Here is a 12,706-nt window from a genome sequence, read left to right as displayed (position 1 = left end):
TCAATGTTACACAGCCCCTCCTTGGCCCTGATCCTGCCATGTCTCACAGTCCCAGAATAAATCTCCCGCCACGAATTGTTAAATATTTCAGCAGCGCCCTCCACGACTACTCCCCGCATCCTCCAACTCCTCCCCAACCCACACAAACCGCCCGCCAAAGGGCCCAAAAAAAAGAAACAAAGTCAAAATGTCTTCCCAACAACAAATCCTCCACCTCCCCTCCTCGGGCCGCACGCTCTCCTACGCCACCTACGGCTCCACGCTCCCCACGGCGCCCACCATCCTCTACTTCCACGGCTTCCCGGCCTCGCACGCCGAAGCCGCGCTGTACCACGGGGCCGCCCTGCGCCGCGGCGTCCGCATCATCGCGCCGGACCGGCCCGGCATGGGCGCCTCGTCGTTCGCGGCCGACCGCGCCATCGCCGACTGGCCGCGCGACGTGCTGGCGCTGGCGGACGCGCTGGGCGTGCGCCGCTTCGCCGTGCTGGGCGTCAGCGGCGGTGCGCCGTACGCGCTGGCATGCGGCGCTGCGCCGGAGGAGGAGCTGCGTGAGAGGCTCGTCGCCGTCGGCGTCGTGGCGGGCTTGTATCCCGCGAACCTGGGGCTGGCCGGCATGCTGCCGGATGCGCGCGCGCTGCTGTGGGTCGCGCCGTGGTGGACGGGCTTGGTGCGCTGGGCGCTGGAGTGGGGGCTGGGCGCGGCGGCGGCGCGGGCGGCCGAGGGCGACGGGGGCGCGGCGCTGGAGGAGGTGCTGGGGAGGGGGATGATCGGACGGCCCGAGGCGGACAGGAGGGTTTGGAACGAGGATGAGGCCGGGTTCCGGGGGTGCTTGGTTGAGAGCGTGAGGGGCGCGGTGCCGGGGGGCAGTGCCGAGGGAGCGGCGCGGGAGGCGAGGTTGTTTGGGAGCGATTGGGGGTTTGGGCTGGACGAGGTGGAGGTGAAGGGCGAGGGACGGAGAATCGTGCTGTGGCATGGTGCGTTGGATGTGAATAGCCCCGTTGCGATGGCGGAGAAGGCGGCGGCTTTGATTGGCGGCGGCGCCGAGTTGAGGGTTGAGCCGGACGAGGCGCATGCGTCGTTGACGGTGCACAAGGTGGACGAGGTGCTAGACACGTTGATGGCCTTCTTTTGGTGAGCATCAATTAATCTGATGGAAGTGTTTTATTTTTAGAACCTCTATCGTTGTTGGTACACCAAAACTTCCGAGTCACGTTAGGCCGAACATTGGTATAGGAAAGGTCAAAATCGGCCGAGGAAATACTTCGGTAACGGGTTTAGCAGCCCCATTACTTCTACACAAGGTTCGCACGTCCGACCTCTAGCGTGTATCTGTTTTTCTGTGTATCGGAGGCCTGTCGACTACCAAAAGCAGCGGATTCCAGCGAATTTGACCAATCACACCATCCGCATGAGTGCAGTCATCCCCTGTTATGAAGCCCTGTCATTCTTCGCGCTAGCGGTCGGACGTGCAAACCCTCTGTATCCCTCTCAGAATTAACCTTATTCTAGACGGCTATACGGAACCCGGACTAACTATTAGCAGCGTAGTCCTTTCACACAAGCGCCTAGTAGTGGGCAGCCAAGGACTGATGATGTATTGCTGGACTTAAGACACGGAGGAAAGGCGTAAAAACCGCGTCAGAAGGAAGTATAAGTAGCGGCGAGGAAGCACAGCTACGAAACACAGCAACGAGCACTGCACTCTCTCTTCCTCATTCCAGAATCCATCAGAAAACAGCCATGTCAGCTCGGTACGCAAAGGTCCACGCCAAGCCGTCCGGCCCAGGCGACGCCCGTCCCACTGCACTCCAAATCATCGCCGACGAAGGTGCTGCCGGGAAGCTCCAGGGAAAGAACGTCGTCATCACCGGCGCCTCTGCTGGCCTGGGTGTCGAGACAGCCAAAGCTCTTTACGAGACGGGTGCGACGCTCATCCTCACGGCGCGCAACCTCCCCAAAGCCCGCGCCGCCCTCGGACCGCTCGCCGAGGACACGAGCCGCGTGCACCTCGTGGAGCTCGACCTCAACACGCTCGCGAGCGTGCGCGCCGCCGCCCCGCGCATCCTCGGCCTCTGTGGCGGGAAGCTGCACCTCCTCATAGCCAACGCGGGCATCATGGCCGTGCCCGAGGGCCGCACCGCCGACGGCTTCGAGCTGCAGCTGGGCACCAACCACCTGGCCCACTTCCTGCTGATCACCCTGCTCACGGACGCGCTGCTCGCCGCTGCCCCCGCGCGCGTCGTCATCCTCTCCTCCATCGGCCACCGCGCCTCCGAAGTCCACTTCGACAACCTCAACCTCGACGGCGAGTACGACCCGTGGGTCTCGTACGGCCAGGCCAAGACGGCGAACCTCTGGACCGCCGTCGAGCTGGAGCGCCGCTACGGCTCGCGCGGCGTGCACGCGTTCGCGGTGCAGCCCGGCGGCGTGCCGTCGTCCGGCCTGATGGACCACCTGCCGGCCGACGCGAAGGCGGCCGTCGAGGCCAACGAGGATCTCGTGCACCAGTTCAAGTCGCTGGAGCAGGGTGCCGCGACAACGGTGCTGGCGGCGCTGGCCAAGGACCTCGAGGGGAAGGGTGGCCTGTATCTCGAGGACTGTCAGGTTGCAGCCCCTTGGGATCCCGCGAGCGGCCCCTGGGCGCCGGGCTATGCTTCTTGGGCATATGATGAAGAGAAGGCTCAGAAGCTTTGGGACATTTCTACCAAGCTCGTGCAACCATAATTAGTCAACAGCGTGGAAAGCAATCACAATTAGCTACTTTTCTACTTGTTCCTCTAACCACTTTTGAACTTTATCGTGGCCGTGTGCAGTATCGATTTTCATAGAATCTTCTACAAAATGCTCATTTCGGTGTGCAAGGTCCAATGCCGTCTGGTTGAGGGAGTCCCTCACATGAGTGTCGATATCATCTCGTGTCATGAGCGTCATAAAAGTGTGATCCGAACTACCGTCAGCGGCAGTTATCAAAGGATAGACCTGATCACTACCTTTCGCGTTTACGTTAGTGCTTTGATTTGTAGCAAGAAGTGCTAGGGCCGTCTCATTGCCCTCTTCTCTAGTCAGGTAATAGTAGTTCTTGTTTTGGTCGATGTTGTTCCAGAAATTGCCCATAAATCCTCTTCGTGTCATAGCCGAGTCTTCAGCAGCGTTGACTGGGTAGTAGGCACATCTGATCGCGTAATGTAGGGGGGTTATCGCCGCCGAAGTCCTCCACGTTCAGCTCAGCAGCGTTTGACTTGAGAAGGAATTCTGTTACATTCCTTTGGTGGAAAGTGACAGCCCAATGCAGCAGAGTTCCGCCTGCCGAGTCTCTTATTCCGTCTAAGTGAATCTCCTGGTGTATTGCAGCTTTCAATACGCTGAGGAGACCGCATGCGACACAGATCTGAGGTTTTCCTGGAGAAGACTTTCGGTATCGAGTGGGAATGTGGTAATATCTGCAAAGATATCCACCCCTAGTATCCCACCAGACGTTTTATTATGATTTCTACTATTAGTTATAACTATAGTATCTTTCTATCTTCTGTTTAATATATAGCCCTAAAAATAAAATAATAAGCTTATTATAAGATAGTAGTCACATTTACGTATATAAAAATTAGACTAGATAGAAGAAATTGCACGCCTATTATAGGGAATACTCGTACAAGTAGAGTTTAACAAGGTTGTAGTAAGTATAAAAAGGTTGGCGTTGCAGCACTAGTACTAGAGTCCGAGACAGTGTCGAAGAGCTTTAGCTGTAGATGCCTGCATCAATCCCGACTCTGAGAAACGGCAAACTAACTCTAATATAGAAGAGATAGTTTATTGAATGTTTTATATCACAGCATTACTGACTGTAGACGAGTGTTCTTAAGCCCTCGATATCACGCTGTTGAATTGTAATGCTGTCTTTTCGAGTTCCCACGGACAAGGCTTCGTGGACTGTGCAAACCTTTCCCGCTCCGACTACGGCGATGTGACTAAATGGTTCTTAAGCCCTCTGTGGAGCCCCCAAAGTAGTGCGTTCAAATGGTTTATTAAAGTGTTCAAATACTCCGTCGGAGTCAAATGCTCGGAGACACGCTGCCAATTTCTCCGAATATACTCCTTCTCCCCTGCCGATCGGGGTTCTACAGTTGATGACGTGATGCGTCGGGAAGCGAGCATTTAGCGCGTAGAACGATCTGAGTTCTTGCAAGGCGAACCGCCGTAAAGCAAAAGGGCTACCCCGATGGCCTTATGAAGGGTAGAGTTGACGGTATCGGCATGCAAGATTAGCATATCTTCTTCCGAGATCTCGAAGCTAAAGCGCGATCCGACAAGCCACAAGCGGCGGATGAGATCGATGATTTGCAAAACCGATGTGCGGCTCGAAAGACCAACGGCTCACAAGTGCCGCAGCCACCCGGCCGGCAACTGCTTAGTCCAGCCCCACATGGCACGACTGGCGTAGATGAAACCAGATATTGATGGGCACGCTAAGTCGATCCACCATCTAGGGAAGCCCTCCCAGCTTGGCTATGATGGTGCCCAGCGACACCGGCAGCCAGCCGTGCTGACTGACGATCCTTCCCCCTTCAAGGTCTAAAATGCTGGTGCTTTTCTCCCTACCGTCCCGCTCCATTTAGGCTATAAAGACCCAGGCAGTCGGATCCCCAATGAGTCGGTAGCATCCGCTTTAAGCTTCTAGAAGGACGACGACATGCGTGCTGCAGGAACGTTAAGCGTAGCAGCACTCCTGGCCTCGGCCACACATGCCCTCAGCATCCCGGACGACCAAGACATCCCACCGACGCTAGACCTGGGCACGCTGGCAAACAATTCCCTCTTCACTCGATGGAGGCCGACCTACCACGTCGCCGCCCCAGCCGGCCACATGAATGGTGAGCCTCTCTTTCATGACCAACAACAACCATCACTAACCCCTTCCCCCAGACCCCTGCGGCCCCATGTACGACCCACTACGGGACACCTACCACATCTTCTACCAGTCCTTCCCGCAACACATCAACTTCGGCAACACCACCTGGGGCCACGCCGTCTCCAAAGACCTAATCACCTGGACCGACGTCAACAACTGGACCGCCCGCTCCTTCGTCGCCATCGAGCCCGGCCCGGCCTTCAGCTACGACTGGCTCGGCGCCTTCTCCGGCGGCGCCGTCCCCCTCTCGCTCTCCGGCCAACCCGACGGCAACCTCACCCTCTTCTACACGGGCTCCCGCTCGGCGCCCGACTTCTGGCGCAAACCGTACAAGCCCAACTCCGAAACCCAAAACGCCGCGACGTCGTCCGACGGCGGCCGCACGTGGCACAAGTACGCCGGCAACCCGATCCTCAACGGCGCGCAAGACTTCGGCTGGAACGTGACGGGCATGCGCGACCCCATCCCGGCGCGCATGCCGGAGCTGGCGCGCGTGCTGGGGGATGCGGAGGACACGTTCTACATGACCATCGGCAGCGGCATCCGCGACGTCGGCCCGCGCGCGCCGCTGTGGAAGGCGCCGGGGGACAACCTGACGGACTGGGCGTTCCAGGGCTCGCTGTTCGAGGTGCCGGTGAACTACACGTGGGGCCCGGACCGCGGACGCACGGGGAACTTTGGCGGGAACTTTGAGATGGCGACGTTTTACCCGTTGGTCGAGCGGGAGGAGTTCGGTGGGGATAATGAGACCATCCACTGGGTCTACACGTTTGGCGCGGAGGGCTTCGAGAGCTTCGGGCACAACCTCAGCCACTGGTCGCTGTTCGCGCTCGGTGATGTGTCCCGCCGGGATAACGGCTCCGCGGCGTTCGAGATCAAGGCGGCGGGCCCGGGCGATTGGGGAAACAACTACGCCATTAATACTTTCTGGGACGAGAAGAAGCAGCGGCGCGTGGCGTGGGGCTGGTCCGACGAGGACTTCAACGGCTACGGCGTCAGCCAGAACGGGTACCAGGGCTCGCTGGTGCTGCCGCGTGAAGTGTACATCCGCAAGGTGCGCGGTGTTGTAGCGCCGGCATCGGGCGCGCCGGCGCAGAGCGCGGAGATCTGGGAGCGTGAGGACGGCAAGCAGACGTACGCGGTGACGACGCTGGCGCAGCGGCCGCTGCCCGAGGTCGTGGCCGGCATCCAGAAGGGCGAGAGGGCGGTTGGAGATGTGCGGGTGGATGGCGAGACGACGATTGATGGCTTGGCCAGCAAGGCGTATCACTTGCAGGCGACGCTCGAGGAGTGGCCGAAGGACGGCCAGGTCGGGTTCAAGCTGCGCGCGTCGCCGGATGGGCGGGAGTTCACGACCGTGTACTACACGCCGGCGAACAACACGCTCGTGCTCAACCGCATCAACTCCAGCCTGATCACTAACTTCACCCGCTCCAGCTTCAACGGCTACTTCGAGCCCTTCCTCCTCCCGTCCAACAGCTCTGCGTCCGGCGTGGCTCCGGAGCCCATCACCTTCAACATCTTCGTCGACGGCTCGCTGCTAGAAATCTTCATCAATGACCGCCTCTCGCTGACGTCGCGCATCTACCCGTCCAAGGCCGACGCGCTGGGCGTCGTGGCAGTGTCGACGGGCGGTGCTGCCGTGTTCAAGAATGTGACGTTCTGGGATAGCATGGCGGACGTGTGGCCGCAGCGGCCGGCGAATACGAGCGGCGAGCTGCACATGGATCCGTACTACGAGACGCATGTCACCATCGAGAATGACTGGGTGCCGGTGGGGTATCAGATTTATGATGGGTATTGATGACGAGTTGGTAATGGCTCATGCGGTTCTGGGGTAATTTCAGAGGTAATACAAAATAGAATGTTGGGAATAGATGGTTCAAATCATGCATTGGAACAGAACTTTTACTGTAGAAAACGAAGAATAATCCGATTCGTTCAACTCATATCCTCAAGCGGTACCGACTTGTAGTCATTCGCCTGTCCACGATAAATCAGGACGGTGTACTCCCTGGGCAAGAACCAGCCGGGGAAATTGCGACAGTAGGTCCAGAAACACACTGGAATCAAATGTGAGAAAACAGCCGGACACTGGAGAGTGGAGAGAAAGCTCACAAAGCAACCCCATCTGATTCGTGAGTAGGTTGAAGTAGATGTCCTTATTGAACTGGCCGGTGATTGTACAAAAAGCTCCGACGACGGCTCGAATCTGCAGCGGGTATTAGAGAGGGGATTCAAACTATGGTAGGGGGACGTACTGCTAGTATGACTGCTATGCGGCGAGTGGCATAGAACAGGTTCATCCAGGGGCGAGAAGCTGCTGCTTTTGGCAGCCTCATAGCGTTCTTCTGCTCGGCCCATTGGGCAACATGTTGCTTGTAGGCGTGTTGTAGGTAGATAACGGCCGCGTACAAGGGCAATTCAAGGAAGGGGGAAAACTTGACCAGCGCTGGCTTGAAAAGGGTGAGGGCGACGAGAATGTTCACGATCGAGACTAGGATGTGGGCGACGACGACTTTCCCCAGCAGGGCCGAGTCACTCGGCTGCAAGAAGGAGACCAAGCGGGAGAAGGCTATAAGGGTGGCTTGCATGACAAGGATGCCGCCAAGGCTGTGTCTGTTAGTGATTGGACGAACCGAGAGAGACTGGTGTTGAAGTACTCGATGAAACCCATCATCCTCATGGCCGACTTGTCATCTGCTAAACTTGGTGCCAGCCCCATCAGGTGATCAAAGGTATAGCCCATGTTGAGGTTGTAGGTGCCGAAGGCGAGGTATAGACCAGCAAGCACCAAGGCCCACGCACACCAGGTGCGGTGCTTTAGGGCCTGTGCGAGAACAACAAGACTGGCGAGGACAAATAGTACAGCAGGTATGCCGACACCAATCTTGATTGCCAAAGGGTGGTGGTGCCAAGGCGTGCCAGGCTCCAAGGCCGGATCATAGTCATTGTTGGAAGCCATTGTGAGTGGAATGGAGCTGCAGACGGAACGTGAACTGTGGCTGGCAAAGCTTCAGTACTTAAACGCGTCTTTGCCGCCTTGGCAGCGATCCTTTCGCGATATTCGTGGCATGCAACGCGGCACTGCGGCATGTTTGGTGGGGGCCGCGCGGCCAGAAAAGACGTGGCCACGCAGCGACGACGAGGCTCAGTCGCCGATGACTCAGCACGCGACCCAACGCGCCGCGACCGCGCGCCCCAACCTCCTCACCTTCATCTCCACACCATCCCCATCAACACCATCGCACCTTCATCACCCCGCCCATCGCCATCACTCCATCCGCTCGCTCGCTCGCTCGCCGGCCGTGCGAGCACCTCCACCATCGATCCCCGCGCCGTCGCCAGCACCGCAGCCTTTGCGTTCGCATCCGCCGATCCCTTGACGGGCTGTCCGCACTGGCCCCGGCTCTACCACCTTCGTGACCGGTGTCTATCGACATTGGGGTAGAGTTCAGTCGCCGGCCGACAGTTTTGCCGAGGGTTTCCGCAGGACCCACGCGCTCGCTTGGGCTGCGCGCTGCAGTGCCGCTGGTCGCTGCCTGTCGTACGTCCTTCGCGTTCGCATCCGCCGATCTCTCGTCAAGCCGTCCGCACTGGCTACGGCTCTACCATCTTCGTGACCGGTGTCTATCGACGCTGGGGCAGAGTTCAGTTGCTGGGCCGACGGTCTTGCTTGGATCCGCAGGACTCGCGCGCTCGCCTGGGATTAGTCGCCACGCCTCGCTTCCCGTACGTCCTACCTTGTTCACATCAGCTTATTGGTTGTGGAGACATGTTTTCGGTTGGGGTCAAGGGCTTGCTGGAGGTTGGCGTCGAGCCAGGGCTGCTTGTCATGCTCAAAGCCCGGGTGGGAGGGTTCCCGCTGCGTCGGGGGTTCCGCTATATAGATAGGCTAATTCTACGCCTTCCCAGTGATTCTCTGCAATGCCATCTCGTAACCGTGCCTCGGCCGCTTCCTGGCTGCTCCGCGACCATCTCATACTCGTGCACGATGCTGAATCCGAAGATGCTTGCGGTCCATTCCCTCTTTTCCTCAAGTTCGACCAGCGCCAGAACAAAGCCTTGTTCAGCATAAGGCTCCTCATTGAGCTCCAAGGTTTTGATGATGCGCAGTCCCTAAGCTTATCCATCGAGCCCGCCAACATCACACAGTGCAGTCTGGACACTGCAGACGCATTGCCCGTGAAAATAAAGAACCAGCTTGTCCTGCATGATGGCATTTCATCAGACGCGGACGTGTTACAACTCTCGTTTTCTCTCACGTCGCCTGGCTGCGTCATTGTCCCTGCGAGCAGCACCCCCATCTCCCCGAAGGATGCATCCAGCCCAAGATTCTTGAATTTTTATTCTTTCTGCCGTTCAAAGGCGCTCCATTTCTACTTCCCAAAGAATCGCCTGAAAGAAGCCCAGCGCCGAGGTCTGGAAGAGCTTGTCAGGCTTGCTCAGAAAGGCAACCTCACGTCATTACCAACGGACCTCCGAAGACTCGGAGGAGGTAAGGGTGTCAAAGAGACGGATTGGCATGTCTTCCACATCCCCGAGGCACCACCGCCCTACGTTCAGCCCAGCAGAGAAACAAAACGACCACGCACGAGCTCCACCCCTCCTGCAGACGTTCCTCCGTCGAAGAAGCAGGACAGCCGAAACGACTCGCATAAGGCAACAGGGCAGTACTACAACTCACAGACCACAGAAGCAGACGAGGAGCGAACCCATGCTTCCGACTGCGCTACAACACCCCAGCCGGAGAACAGCACTCCCTCGCCCTCTCCGTCTCCCTGCAGACCAACCACCACCCTCTCCGACGCCGAAGACGGGCGCTCCCCACCAGCCTACCAGCGCCATCCCGCAAGCACCACCACCACCACCACCACCCGCACCCCGCTAAGAAAGCACTCGCCGTCCCTAAGCACTCCTCCTGCCAGCACCAACCCCGCCGCACCCACCACCACCATCTCCATCTCCGCTGCTTCCCCAATAGATCTCCACGCCACCATTCAGCAAGCCGTCCGCGACGCCCTCCCGGACATCGTCCGCGAGACGCTGCCCGGCCTGGTACGCGATGCGCTGCCCGACGTCCTCCGCGCCGTCCTACCCTCCGCCCTCCGCTCCGCCCTCGCTGACCCCCCCGCTACGGCTGCCGCCGCTCTCGCCCACTCCCTGTTCTTCCCCGCCCACAACCTCCCGTCCCCGTCCTCCCCCTCCCCATCCCATCATCCTCTCTTATCCGCCCTCCTCGAACCCCATCTCTCCACGCTCATCGAATCCCACCTCCCCGCTCTCGTCCAGCCCGAGCTATCCAACCTCCTCGCCGCCGCCGCCGCCGACGCTGCTGCTGACGCTGAGGAAGCGGCCTCGCTGCGGCTGCGCGAGGAGGTCGAGGACGCGGTGTACGAGGTCAAGGACGTGCGGGACGAGTGCGTGAGGGAGATGGGCGAGGTGAGGCGCGAGACGCTGGAAGCGGTGGAGAGGAAGGCAGCGGAGATGGTGGAGGAGGCGGCGGAGGAGATGTGGGAGAAGGCGGAGGGGGTGGTGAGGAGGGTGGATGTGGGGTTGGGGAGGGGTTTGGGGAGTGAGAGTAGTGAGACGGGGAGTGAGGGTGGGGAGGGGGATGAGGAGAGGAGGGCGAGGTCGGTTTGATGGCGCTTTGGTGGGTGGGTTTTGCGTGATGGGAGGGGAGGGGAGGTGTGTGGTTGAGTGGGCGCGGGGCTCAGAGCGTGGTGGAGGTTGCATCGCGCGATCTTGGCTCGCGCTTTTTTATTGTTTATGAACCAGCGGTAAGTATACCCTCCGTGCTTAAGTAGGCCGGAAGAATCATTCGTCATTTTCTTGACGAAGCACGGAATTCGACGCATGTAGACGGCAGAAGCTATCGTAGACGCAAACGCGTAATTATTAATGCTACATTTACGCCCGGACGATTGCTTCAACTACCCATACTCTGTAACACGGAAAATAAATTCGCACTAACCTTTTGCTGCAAACCTCTGCATGCGTCTACTAATGTCCCTCGGACGGTTGTTTCTTAAACTGACCAACGCGGAAACCCTTGACGCTCGAATCTTCTCCAGAGGGAAAGTCTTCCCGACGTTGGGCGTACTACGTATTCGTTTATCTCGAGGGCTGAATGTTTCAAGCATCTCACTGGCCATGCCGTAGATCCATCTCGTCGTATCTGCTCTATGCTAAGCTTAACTACGATTACTTTCACCACTATCACGTTGACTGCAATGCCCTGGTAGAGGCCAGATGCGACTGACCACGATATGTTCTGGCAGAATGAGGGGCCGTGGAGTGTACCCCTTCACGTTTGAGAACTCGCTTGGCCATTCGGACATATACTACTTCTGCAGAAATAAGGCCGGGTGGATACTGCCGCTGTGAGTTGTTTGGCTTGTCCTCTACAAACCGGCCATCCGGCGAACCCGTCCTTTAAACTGTGAGGCACAGCCAAAATGGAAGATCGTCAGAAGGCCCAAGCTCCTGCTTCTGGAACTTCCGGCACTCTCCATCTCTTCTCCATCGGCATCAGGCCTACCGCTTCTTTAGATGAGGCAAAGAAGCGTATGAATCATTAGCACCTGCAATACGAGCATGCGCGGACAAGCTAAAGAGTAATGCATCCTTTCAGAATCAATAGCTGCGTAATCCAGCCCGCAGCTTTCGCGCAATTTGCCCCCCGCTTTGGTTGACCATAGCGTGTGGAATAAAGTGCAGTCGGTGTGGGATGCGGAGTCGGCGTGGTGACGTTATTCGCCGTGCCATCCGTATTCTTAGTAACCTGTGGAACCGGCATCCTTGCGCCAAAAGCACGATTCAGGCGTGATCTTACCCCTTTCCGTGCTGGGCCGCCTGAGCACCTATGATGACGGGCATGCACGCCAATAATTATAAAAGGCCTGTCAGCCTCTTTGTTTCGCAAGGCACCAGGCTTCTGAAGTTTCAATACTCCGACCGACAACAACAAAACAATCCAAAATGCTTTTCCAGAACACCATCCTCGCCGGCGTCGTGTCGCTCGCCTCGGTTGCCTCGGCCGGCATCGTCAGCTTCACCATCCCGAGCACCATCGTGCCCGGCGCCAAGTTCACGGCCAACCTCGCCGACAACAACGCCACCAAGTCCAAGGACATCTCCATCGCCTTCGGCATCGCCTCTCCCGACTACACCGACGCCTGGGCCCTCGGCACCGACCTGCTGGGCAAGTCCATCCTGACCAACACCGGTACGTTTTATTCCCGACCTAGCAAGTCATGAATTATTGTTTGTTTAATTTGGCCGCCCCCGACTGACGCGATCAAACAGACGTCACCCCCACGCCTGAGTCCGTCGACGTCGAGCTCACCGCCCCCTCGTACCTCCAGGAGGGCGAGGCCACCGTCGTCGCCATCGTCCACGCCCTGTCCGGCGCCAGGCTGTTCCCCATTTCCACCCTGTACAACGCCACCGTCACCGTCGGCAAGGCGGCCAGCGCCGAGACCGTCACCAGCGGCCAGGGCCTCATCATCCAGCACCAGTATTAATTTAGCATTTGTCGTTATGAGCATGATATGAATGGAAAATCGTTTTAATGTTTACGTTGTTGTGTTTCTGTTTGCTTTTTTGTGCATGTGTGAAATTAAAGGGCGGATGCAGCCCAGCGCCGGTCATCGGGCACTCGAGAACAACCCAACGCATCCGCGAGAGGGTCGGACGCCGCTCGGAGACCACCAGAGCCTTTGCCGTCGGTGGCGCTGTGGGGCAACGGCCGCGTGCCGGCGCCGCAGCGCCACCAAGATTGACGAGGCAAGCCACAGA

At 58.3% G+C, this 12,706-nt stretch overlaps 6 protein-coding genes across 6 annotated transcripts; 5 read left to right on the top strand and 1 right to left on the bottom strand.

Annotated features, from left to right (window-relative positions):
• Positions 1–187: 187 nt before the first annotated feature.
• LTHEOB_10381 (Alpha beta hydrolase fold protein) lies at positions 188–1,135 on the top strand (the record flags this gene model as incomplete). Its single annotated transcript, XM_035507020.1, has 1 exon — positions 188–1,135. One exon carries the CDS (start codon positions 188–190, stop codon positions 1,133–1,135), a length of 948 nt encoding a protein of 315 aa, XP_035367918.1.
• A 605-nt stretch (positions 1,136–1,740) lies between these two features.
• Positions 1,741–2,724, top strand: LTHEOB_10380 (Short-chain dehydrogenase protein; the record flags this gene model as incomplete). Its single annotated transcript, XM_035507019.1, has 1 exon — positions 1,741–2,724. The coding sequence occupies one exon, from the start codon at positions 1,741–1,743 to the stop codon at positions 2,722–2,724; it is 984 nt and encodes a 327-aa protein (XP_035367917.1).
• Positions 2,725–4,687: 1,963 nt separating this feature from the next.
• LTHEOB_10379 (Glycoside hydrolase family 32) lies at positions 4,688–6,710 on the top strand (the record flags this gene model as incomplete). The annotated part of the gene is made up of 2 exons (XM_035507017.1): positions 4,688–4,868; positions 4,921–6,710. 2 exons carry the CDS (start codon positions 4,688–4,690, stop codon positions 6,708–6,710), a joined length of 1,971 nt encoding a protein of 656 aa, XP_035367916.1.
• A 137-nt stretch (positions 6,711–6,847) lies between these two features.
• LTHEOB_10378 (Aldo-keto reductase) lies at positions 6,848–7,871 on the bottom strand (the record flags this gene model as incomplete). Its single annotated transcript, XM_035507016.1, has 4 exons — positions 6,848–6,969; positions 7,025–7,118; positions 7,168–7,519; positions 7,570–7,871. 4 exons carry the CDS (start codon positions 7,869–7,871, stop codon positions 6,848–6,850), a joined length of 870 nt encoding a protein of 289 aa, XP_035367915.1.
• A 962-nt stretch (positions 7,872–8,833) lies between these two features.
• LTHEOB_10377 (Centrosome-associated protein cep250) lies at positions 8,834–10,549 on the top strand (the record flags this gene model as incomplete). Its single annotated transcript, XM_035507015.1, has 2 exons — positions 8,834–9,404; positions 9,522–10,549. 2 exons carry the CDS (start codon positions 8,834–8,836, stop codon positions 10,547–10,549), a joined length of 1,599 nt encoding a protein of 532 aa, XP_035367914.1.
• A 1,338-nt stretch (positions 10,550–11,887) lies between these two features.
• On the top strand, positions 11,888–12,432 carry LTHEOB_10376 (Secreted protein Nis1; the record flags this gene model as incomplete). The annotated part of the gene is made up of 2 exons (XM_035507014.1): positions 11,888–12,134; positions 12,215–12,432. 2 exons carry the CDS (start codon positions 11,888–11,890, stop codon positions 12,430–12,432), a joined length of 465 nt encoding a protein of 154 aa, XP_035367913.1.
• Between the last annotated feature and the right edge of the window lie 274 nt (positions 12,433–12,706).

This window comes from Lasiodiplodia theobromae, assembly GCF_012971845.1.
Source record: "Lasiodiplodia theobromae strain AM2As chromosome Unknown scaffold_38, whole genome shotgun sequence".
NCBI classification, from domain to species: Eukaryota; Fungi; Ascomycota; class Dothideomycetes; order Botryosphaeriales; family Botryosphaeriaceae; genus Lasiodiplodia; species Lasiodiplodia theobromae.
Note: the sequence above shows the minus strand (reverse complement) of the source record. Positions and strands in the feature narration are given on the sequence as shown.